The sequence below is a fragment of the Plectropomus leopardus genome, chromosome 7 (assembly GCF_008729295.1).
Source record: "Plectropomus leopardus isolate mb chromosome 7, YSFRI_Pleo_2.0, whole genome shotgun sequence".
Taxonomy (NCBI): Eukaryota; Metazoa; Chordata; class Actinopteri; order Perciformes; family Serranidae; genus Plectropomus; species Plectropomus leopardus.
In genome coordinates, this window is record NC_056469.1 from 30,422,923 (window position 1) to 30,434,199 (window position 11,277).

At 37.4% G+C, this 11,277-nt stretch overlaps 1 protein-coding gene across 1 annotated transcript; it reads right to left on the bottom strand.

Moving 5' to 3' along the window:
* Positions 1-475: 475 nt before the first annotated feature.
* Positions 476-11,277, bottom strand: dnase2 (deoxyribonuclease II, lysosomal). The gene is made up of 7 exons (XM_042490371.1): positions 11,024-11,277; positions 9,890-9,987; positions 9,537-9,708; positions 8,021-8,123; positions 5,642-5,806; positions 1,304-1,522; positions 476-1,086 (listed from the first exon to the last, which is right to left on the bottom strand). The coding sequence occupies exons 2-7, from the start codon at positions 9,985-9,987 to the stop codon at positions 707-709; spliced, it is 1,137 nt and encodes a 378-aa protein (XP_042346305.1). The 5' UTR covers positions 11,024-11,277; the 3' UTR covers positions 476-706.

Consider the following 11,277-nt stretch of genomic DNA (forward strand, 5'->3'; position numbering starts at 1 on the left):
GCTTTGCTGGGAAAATGTGATGTCAAATACGTTCATGCATCAATCAAGATTTGGGAACATTTAACACTTAAATCTGAATCTGTTGTCACTTGGTGTGTTGATTAGTCACTATCAATCAAATCTGATCAGACCGCACAAACACATTCCTGCTTATCGAGTTAACTTTTAAGAAATAATAGCTAAAGATGTTTTTTTATGTCAGTCATGAAAGTTTAATGTCAGAAAAATGCTTAAAGGGACAGTCCAACCAAAATCAAAAGAAAACTTTTTCACCTGTAGTGCTATTTGTCAGTCTGGATTGTTTTGGTGCGAGTCGCCAAACGTTGGAGATGTCGGCCGTAGCAATGTCGGCCTTCTCGCAAATATAATGGAACTAAATGGCACTTGTCTTATGGTGCTCCAAACGTTAAAAAATAATAACAATGACATTGGAAAAACTAAAAAAAAAACTCTTTCCAGAAATCATGACCCAGTTACTCAAGATAATCCACTGACCTTGTTGTGAGCAGTTTCATAAAGAAACTATTTTCTTGCTACTGAACTACACCCGCCAATCATATCACCACGCAGAAGTAAGCGTGCATCTAGCACCACTGAGCTAGCTAACGTTAAAGCTCAACTAATAAGGATACCATATATATATATCAGCCTTATCAACACATGACGGTCCTTAAGTACAGTTAACCCACTGGGCTCCAGCAGCGCGTCAACACTGGATCGTTCCTCCTGCACAAGCCTCACACTCCAGTGCCGCCATCCGGTAAGCCTTCCACACCACCGGGTCCTGAAGACACACCGTGCCACCGCCTCGCTTCTCCTCCGCCTGGTTCCGGTTTATGTCTCCCACACACACCCAGCCTCCTCCTCCCTCTCCGGCCCCTGACCCAGCCGCCGTGGGACTGACAGCCCACTTGGAGTGGTCCTGGCTGGTGTGGAATCTGAACGTCTGCCCCGGGTTGAGTAGTGTGATGTCCAGGACCTTCCAGCCCTGCGAGCAGTCAGAGGGGAGGATGCCCGTGGAGCGAACCCAGAACTGGACCAGGAGGTCTGACTGGAGTGTGGGGGCCACCCAGGAGTGGTACAGGTCTGATGAGAAAGACAGTGAGGATAGACAGGAACATGTCTTTGTCATCTTATTGCCTGTAAACTGGTCTTAAGGTAAATAAAAGCACAGAGGACAAAATATTATCAAGAATTAAAATTATGCTCAGATTGGCTCATGTTTACCTGCAAGGAAACTCAGGGTGAAGCTGACACAAAGAAGAACAAACTGTGAACTACTTTTACTTCCTCAAAGTCGTACCATTGTTAAAAGAAGCTCCTTTGGCAAAGCTGATGAAGTTGGTGCCATCCTTTGAGGTCAGAGTAACGCTGCGATTGGAAGCAGGTTTGATGTGTGGAGAGATGTGACCAGACAGATGTTTTTTCCGACAGACAGCAGCCAGCGCAGGAACCAGGGACGCCAAGGACTCGGGGACGTCGCAGTCATACACATTAGGTTGATTGATCTGAAGCTGCTCTCCTGTGGTGCAAAACAAATTAGATTTAAGACAAACACTGCTAACGGCACTCCAGAATCACTTTGTTGGTTCGGTACAGTAAATGAACAGCACTGTCTTCGTGACACTGGTGCAGAGCCACATCAATAACATGCACTGGGAAACTTTGCAGGGCTACAGATGACAGGGCGATAATACAGCTATACATACAGTGTAAGGTCTTTACTCTTTACTGCAAAAATCCATATGTGCATCTTTAGAGTTATGTTGTTATGTGTAATTCATCTTTCTACCTTCCTGTTTTGACACAAACATTCATTACAGTATGCAAGTTGTTCCCTTATTGGCCTACATCATTAAAACATAAACCTATATAAAATGTGTTGTCAGTAACTACAGTGTGATGCTGTACACTTAAATTAAGTTGTAACCTCACCACATTATTTACTTCAGCTCACTTAGACTCCATTAGGCCAAGAGCTCCATTAAGGCTGCAACTGACAACTACTTTCACTATTGATCAGCTCATAAATTATTTTCTTTGGATGATTCAGGAAGTTAGTTGATAATGAAAAGTTACCATCTATCCAATTTCTCAAATTCAAAGGTGACAATGTCTTGGTCTATTATTTTTAAATTGTGCACAGATATTCATGACTCCTAGAATATGATTCCTAAAGACTTTGGTGATTATCTGACTTTTTATCAAGCACCAACATGAATTTTTGTTTCAGTTTTGAGTGAAATATCAACCATTTCTGGATGCACTGTCGATGAATTTGGTACAGCTATTCATGCCCCCTTAGGATTATGACTGTGATTATTTTGGTGATCCCTATTTTTTCGACTTACACCATCATGAGCTTAAATTTTCAAAGTATCCAATACTTCAGCTTCATCTTCAGCTCTTCTTTGTGTTAAATGTTAGCACGCTAGCAAGCTAAACAAAGATGGTAAATATTACACCTGCTAAACATCAGCATACTGTCACAATCTTAGGTTTGGGGTTTTCTGTTGTTGTTTTCCTCGTGTCTTGTTGATCATATTCTCTTTCCTGTGTTTTTTTTGGATTATCACTCCTCATGTGTTATCTCTGGTTTTATTTCCTGTCTTTTTGGGTTTTCCCACCCTTGAGTTTCCCTGATGAGTTTCACCTGTCTTTTATCCTTCTGGTCTCTCCTTTCTTGTTAGTCTTACAAGCACAGCTGCTCTGTTTTAGTCTTATTTGCTCCACCCTTGTGTTCCCTGCCACACCTTCATTTGTAAGCCAATCGCTGTATTTCCTCCTTTTCCTTGTGAACACCTACCCCAGCTGTGTGTCGTTGTGCTGATTAGTTCTCGGTTCATATCCACCTGTGTATTTCACTTTGTCCCTTGTCAGTTCGTCTGTTATCTCTGCTGTGATCACAGCCTGTTATCCTCACTGTGTTCTCCTGTGTGTTTGCTGCGTTCTTCACCTGAGTTCTTCGTTGATATCCTGCTTTGTTTCAGTTTAGTTTTTGGTTTGTATTTTATTTGCACTTATTCAGCATAAAAGCTCGCTTTTTTTGTACACCTGGTTGCTTGTTTTGTTCTGCATTTTTTGTTCTGCATATACTATTGTGTCACGAGAACTCCCTCGTGACACAATAGTATAATGTTGTCATCGAATTTTTCTGCAAACCACAGTTATGTTCCATTTGCATGTTAATATATAGCAAATATGTTGAAACTTTATGTTTTATCAGTGTTGTGTTTAACATGTGGTTGGTTATGGTTCTGAAAAATCATGTTTTAGTTACATGGTTTTGGGGACACAATCCCTGCTAGAAACAACCTTCTCTGTAAAAATCAACTGCTTTTCGTAGCACTACACCCCCTGGTAAAAGAGTCATGGGTCACTAAAAAAAACATCCACGTTTGATGCCTAAAAAGCCACTGGAAATATGGCAACGGGCCATGACAAAACACCTGCATTTAGTGTGTAGATGTCTTCTGGGAAAACAGCAAAGGGTCCCTACAATACACCCAAATTTGTCGCCTAAAAAGCTGCTGGGAAAACAGCAACAAGCCATGATAAAATTCCCATGTCTGGTGCTTTACTTAATTTTACTTATATTTGTGTCAAATCTCAGTTTCTCCTCCCAAATGTGCACATTGATGCTGCGAGGTGCTCTGAAATGAAACGTGACGCCTTCTTAGCTGTTTGACAAAGCATTTATCCGCTGTGTATCCACGTCACCCCGGACATCGTCACACTCTCAGCATCCCAGCTGGAGAGGTGAGAATCAGATGGAGCAAATGCATGCCGCAGTGTGAGGGCTGATATCTCTATGGTAACACACCTCAATCTAATTACATTACCCCAGGCACTGCCATAGCAACTGTGCCAACTGCTGGGTCTGCCAGGGAACTGCACGCAGGCAGCGCGGCGACATGGTGATGACACCTGTTTACGCTGATTATCCAGGATCTGCATTATCTTGTTGTTGTTGTTGTGTCAATACCTGACTGGATTATTAAGTGCTGGGGGACAAGACAATAATTACTGTGGAAATCCTTTTCAAGATGAGACAGAAGGACGGATATATAGGGTTTCAGAGGCATTGCAATATTCCTGGGAAAGACTTAGAAACAGCTTTCATACCCTCGTGGGAAACTCAGACTCCACTGAAACATGTTGAAACCTGTTTTCATCAAGAAGCTCTTCAAGGCTACGCAAGACAGGGAAACTCTTATTTTATGTCATTATAGGTTTAACCCTTAAAGACCAGGATCGCCATCAATTTCTTGTGCTGCATTCAGATACCTTTTACTAGCATTTACACCTGTGAAACCTGAGAAAATGAATTTTTGTCAAAAACAGGAAACAAATAATAAGCAACTTGCAAAGAATGTCCTGCAAAGAAACAGTAAAAGGTGACGAGGAAATAATTTGGAAATTAGCTGGGTGGGTTTACTAGATATTATCAAAACATTGAAAAAGAATGTCCCGAAAACTATATTAATAATTGTCTCAATTAAATGTTTAAAATTATGTAACTTATGTTACTTTTATGTTTCTTGGAGAAATCTTCTCTTTTTTTGTTTGTTTGTTTATTTTTATAATTAAGCCAATTTCCTCAGGTTTCAAAAGATAAAATAGATAGATTTGTCGCTGCACAACTTCAATTATATTTTATCATATTTTTTCATCTATTAAGCAAAAAAAAAAGACTTTGTGTACCAATACTCAACAGATATTTAATTTGTCGTTTGTTGTTTCAGAGAATCTGTCAGTACATCCAGACGGCTTTACAACCACAGACCACATGCAGCCACACCACCTCAGGACCTCCACATCCAGCGTCTTTACCTGCAAGATTGTCTCAGAGCAGCTACCTGAGCAGCTGATGCAGCAACTGGTTTGCAACTGATAAATTTCTGCAGAGACTGTCTCAGGGAAGCTCATGCATGCTTGTCGCCCTCACCAGGGCCTTGGTCTGACAGCAGTTTGTCACTGTAACTGACTTGTGTGGTTGTGAGGCCAGTTGGATGTACTGCCAAATTCAGGGAAACGACATTGCAGGACTCTTATGGTGGTGAAATGAACATTAAGTTCACGTGCAACAACAGTTGGTGGACATTTCTGCAGCTTCCTCAAAACTTGCGTCAACTGTGGCATTGCGTTGTGGTCAAATTGCACATTTAGACCAGTCATTTATTGTGACCATGAGGCACACCTGTGTAGCAATGGTGCTGTTTGCCCAGCATCTTGATATGCCAAACCTGTCAGGTGGATGGATTATCTTTAAAAAGGAGAAGTGCTCACTAACAGTTTTTTTTAACACATTTTTGACCAAAATTTGGTATAAATTTATCTATGAAAAGGATGAAAAAGTCTTAAATCTTTAACTTAAACCTGTGAAAAATTGGAGCAAAAAAAAAAATGTTGCTTTTAAATTTAGTGTATATACAAGTTATAAAATAAATTCCCTCTAAATTAAAGTATATTTATACATTAATATAAAATAGCAGACAGAAGACTAAGAGTGAATCCTTATCACCTCCCAGTTCTCATAATGTAATTGCAATCTAATACCATCATCCATTTTTATTGCAACGTTGTTTATAAAAAAGCTCTGTCCATTCTCTACAGCCACATGGCAGGACTTAACTCTTACCGATGGTCTGGAAGCGGTCGAATGGGTACGTAACGCAGATAAAGTTTTGTCCATTGATGACACCACTTTCGGGGTAGTAATACTGTCCTGCCTGTCGTACAGGGGGGAAGTTAGGGGTGCTGTGGACCAACCAGAAGCCCTGATTTTTATCCAGCAGGACGACACCTGAGGAGCAAAGATTAAAACTGTCAGCAAAGTTTTTCTCTCTAGTCGGTTAGTCAATGCATATAAAAACTAACTAAACTCAACTTTGCTAATTTATCTTTATGTTTATAAAATCCTGTTTCCTATTGTGCAAAGTTTTACCAGTTACTGTGCAATAATATTTCTACATTTCTTTACTTTTATAGTAAATATAATTGGCCGTGTGCATTATAATTATTATGTGCAACTACATCCAATATCCAAAAAAGTGAAGGGTTTATATAGTGTACAATGATTTTATATTTGTTTTATATTTATCTTATCGGGGGTTTTTTTGCCATATTATTATCATTATTTATCACTCAATGCCTTCTTTCTCTTGCTTATTACTCTTGAGCTGCTGTAATGTGAATTTTCACAGTGTGTGATTTATAGTCATATCTAAAGTAATTTATTTCTATATATCACAGAATGAAGGTAGAAGGTAGATTTATTCATCATTTTTTAAACAAAGTTTAAAAAACAAAATTAGAATTTGTCCTTGATCCTGCTACATCTTTGAAGTTTAAGGATGAGTTGAAAGTGGGAATGCAAATTCAGGTGATAATTCTCTGTAGCTTCATCATCACCCCGTCTAATACATCTATTACATTATGATAAATATCAGTTTATTTCAGATACTTTCAGACAGTCATTTTTTTTATTATTTTGACCTTATACATTACTTGTGCTGTTTTAAAAATGTAGAGTCTCTGAATTTTGTTAGTTTTGTTCTAGATTTTTTTGTAGCACTCTCTTTTGTCACTGTCAGATGACTTTTTGGAAAGACTGGACCGAATGTAATATGCTCATTTACGTTGCCTGTATTACTTAGCTTGTCTTTGTTTTCACTCAGTCAGTTTATTATTGGGAGGACTGTGTTTTTTGTTTCTGTTCACTGTGTTCTTCTCCTCCTGTGTTGCCTTCACCTCAGCCACACACCTGTCCTGCATCAGCCTCGTTAGTCTTTCCCTGCTCCTCAGTTTTTCAGCTTGCTGCCTGTTCTCCATCCTCATCACCTTATTCCCCTCACCTGAGCTTCTGCGCCCTTTTTCTCCACCTACACTTCACCCCCCCGAAAGCCTAATTTGTATATAAGTCCCAGATTTCAGTTGACTGTTGGATCCTTCATTTGCTTATGAGATCTTCATTTTGCTGTTTCACTGCACCAACTTGGAATACAAAGTGATTTAATGGAGTTCCTGTCGCCTGCGTTTGGGTCCACCTGCTCCACACCTCACAACATTTTTAAGTATGTAAATTGGATTAGCATTTGTTTTATAAGTATTTCCCGCTGAGCTGGGCAATGTGGCAAATATTTTTGACCAAATACCTCTATATTGACATTGCAACAAAATTCTTGGGCTGACTATTGGTGCTTTTACAAATTTTTACAAAATAAAATGTTTGATAAATAATCATCAATGTGCAGTTATAATAACTATGTGGTTCATGGCAAATAATAGAACAGCTAGAACAGTACAAGTTTAGAAAATTACACGACTTTTCTATAACGCAGCATTTAAAGCTAGGAAGAGACAACACAATATTACGATATCCAAAATCTAAGATGGCATGTAGTGTCATATCATGATATAATATTAATATATTAACAGGCACTAGTTTCCTCATAATGCCATACAGTAAGTGATGTATTGGCGTATGAAATATAAGGTATATAATGAAGCATGATTTGAGCGATCTTTAATTTTATACAGTGCTGCAATAGACTTGACATTCTTACTTTGACAGAATTTATACAAAAAGTAATTGTTTTAAAGTTAAACCCTCATCATGGCAGCATCTCACTGAGCTGAAGAGCAGGTTAATTAAGAGGTAGGCTTAGTTGCTTAAGTTTGCATTAATTATTGTCTCATGATTACATCTTTTTTAGACATTTTAATGGTATTTATTGTCTTATAGTATGGTTAATTTATCATGTCATCATGTCCATGTCATGTGATACCATCCTGTCCACTGTTTATTGTTTGCTCTGTGGTTAATGTATTGTTTGTAATGAATGTCAGGCGGCTGTGTCTAGCACTTTTTTGCCCAAGACAAATTTCCTTTAAGACAGTTAAGTTTATCTTATCTGATACACCGTACAAAAACACTCATATTTGCTGATTTTGAGCATAAAGTCAAATCTCTTACTGAGCTATGGCAGTATTAGAAATGGACTGCTCTGGTGTTCACCTTTTGTGTGCCCCCCTCTGCTTTCACTGTTGTTAACCCATCTGTCACCAAAGTTCTCAGGTGGCCTCTGGTCATTGTAAAGGATGTACGCCACTTCTGTGTTCTGTGGAGAGAAGAGTTTTGTTTTTTTTGTTTTTTTTACTGAAATTAGAGCCATCATACTTTGCCAAATGCCTAACATAAAAAAAACACAGGCAAACCTGACTGGAAAACAAAATAAAAAGCCATAACACTGTAAAATTGAGGTATGATGAGGATGATATGTTTTGTGTGATTACGCTGTTAAACCACCACACAGCTGTTCATTTCAGAGACAGTCAAACTGCTTAGAAAAGAAAAAAAGTCATTTTCAGTTCTCGTTCTCAGTTTCTTAATCTGATCCAATAATGTCAAGTGCTTATAGCAGACACTTCTTAAAAAAAAAAAAAAAAAGCTTATCACTGCATTTAAGTCTTCTATAAAATGAGAAGTCTTATGACTGCAGTGAAACAGCAGAGGCAGGCAAAAATGAGTTACATTTGCTGATGTCTGGAAGAAGTTATGAGTAATTTTTGACTGATATTGCTTCGACTTAATATAGTTTTTTTTTTATATTGTGGCTTTCAGAGCAAAGTACATGCAAAGAATTTTTAATAACAGACAGATTTGCAACTACAATGACAAAGCGAATGAGGTTTTAAATAAATAAATGTTGATAATACAGTTGCCTCAAATAAACTTTATACTAATACCAAATTATATTTTTGATTTTGTAACATGTTTTAGCATAAATTACATCCGCAAAACTCAAAAGGACAAATCAGTATTTTTAAGGATATCATCTGCATTTTAAAGAGCCGTCAAATAAAAAGTGAAGACTTGTCTGTCATAAAAAGAGGTAGTTCGGCAAAGCCGTTTTACCTTGAGCATATATTTAATACATAATTAGCAAAAATGAGTTACATCTGCTGATGTCTGGAAGAAACTTTTTTCTAACAATATTACTTGGGCTAAAAAAGGGAGAGAATAAAGGGAAAATTGTATGTAAAGTAATATTAATATAAAACGATTAACAACCACAATGACAAAACATAATGAAGACTCAAATAAATATTCATACTAAAGTGGGTTCATATATTTATATTCATATTAATACTGTCAATTTTAGGATAAAAGTTTCAATCATGCAAAAAGATATCTATAATCTGTTATTATTATTATTATTTTTATTTTTCTATGGTTTTCATTTGCATTTTTTTGAGAGCTGTCAACTAAAAAGTTCAGTCTGTGATAGCAAAAGAGGTAGTTTGGCATGACTGTTTCACATTTATCAATTTATATATTAAATACATGAATAACAAGGAACTGAAAACTCTATAATAACTCTGCATCACATGTGGAAGAACGCTGACGTTCACCTGGGTGATTTTCCAGTCCATAAACTCCAACTCTCGGTAAAAAAAAATGACTACACTATGTTTAGACTCAGTATTTGTTCCCTTATTGTTACAGACAAAAAGACACCTGATAATCAGACCTTTCCTTGTGAGTACAGCTGTCCCACTGTCCTGCCCAGAGCTCCCGTGGTGTCGTTCACTGTCCCCTTCCCAGCAGTCCACCCTTCACTTCCCTTTTCCAGCAGTAAATACACTTCACCCAGATAGGGAGCTTTTCTGCCGTGCTCTTTAGGCAGCTTGTACATGTAAAACCTACAGAAAAAGAACCAGACAGTCAGTCCATCTGAGAGACAGAGAGGTGACAGTAACTGATTTGCAAAGTATTTTAACTTTCTAATTAGCTTCCTGGCACCTAATAAAGTTAAAACACACTATTAAGTGTATTTTTTAAAAGTCTTTGTCCAGGACTGTTCTCAATGAAGGGGTGAATTACCAATCAACAGCATCTCCTTGGTCATTGTAACAGGTGATTGGTGAGGTGTCGCCCCCAAGTGGCACACAGAAGATCAGCAGGGACACGAACAGAAGCATCTAAGTAGAAGAGACAAACTTGCTGTTGTATTATTGCATTGCTGTTACAACTTTTACTGCAGAAGTTTTCCACCAGTGATGACAAAAATGTATTCAAACTCTAAGTCAACATAATATTTAAATATTCTGGTCCATTTCAAAGATTGCTTAAGTAAAAGTATCAATAGAATAGTGCAGAAATACTGTTACAAGTAAAAGTCCTGCATTCAAAGTTTTGGTTGACAAGAACTACTTAAGTACAAGCGAAAAATATACTCAAAGTGCCAAGAGAACTTATCATACAGAATGACCCATTTCTGAATAATATACAATATCGGCTTTGATCTGATTACCATTACTGATGCACATTTATTTAGTGCATTATGGACCTTATTCTGTGCCCTTTATAAAGCAGTTATTATTATTATTATTATCATTATTATTAGCATTATTGTTGTTATTAGTATTATTATTATTAATGTGTAACTACAACTTTAATGTTGCAGCTGGTAAAGCTATGGCTATTTTCTACTTTACCAGGTAACTTAATCTACAATAATACATCAATAATGTGAATCTGCACAGTAACTAGTAACTAAAGTATCAAACGTAATGGAGCAAAAAAGTACATAATTTCCCTCTGACACGTGGTTAAGTCTCATTTAAGCACTTATACTCGTTAAAAAGTTAAAATAAAATGTTAAGAGTAAAATGTTAAGTAACGTTAGAGTGAAATACTACAAAATTGTGTGCCTACAAGAGTAAAGTACTTGAGTAAAAGTAACGTTTTAGTTGCATTCTACCACCAGTCCAGTCTATAAACGGGAATAAATTATTTTAAAGGACAACACTGTTAAGTAAGGTTACTTTTATACAGTCAATCACATCTGAAAACTGATTTTAAAAAATGAATTATTAAAAACTAATAGTGAACTTTAAGTTGAAAGTATCAATCGCAGTCGCAACCGTTGAGCTTTTTGCTAGCTATCATAATGACGAAAGGAAGCTAATGTCACTAAAAGCAAAGGTTAAGTTTAATTTAACCACTTCTACCCACCTCTGGCAGAGCGTGGTTTTCCTCTTTCGTGTCCTTAACTGGTTATTTTCTTGTTCTCTGTGAGAGTTAGCCTGCAGTTTTGTGGTTTCCATACTGATCCCGAGTAACTTTCATCTTCATCTACATCCTTGTTTAGGTCTGGGACTGCAACATCGGGATAGGACGCTGACGTCACACAACCGTTAGACGATAGCTAACAACGACAGACTTTTTCGACAACGATCAAAATGACACCACAAACATAAGATAAGTAT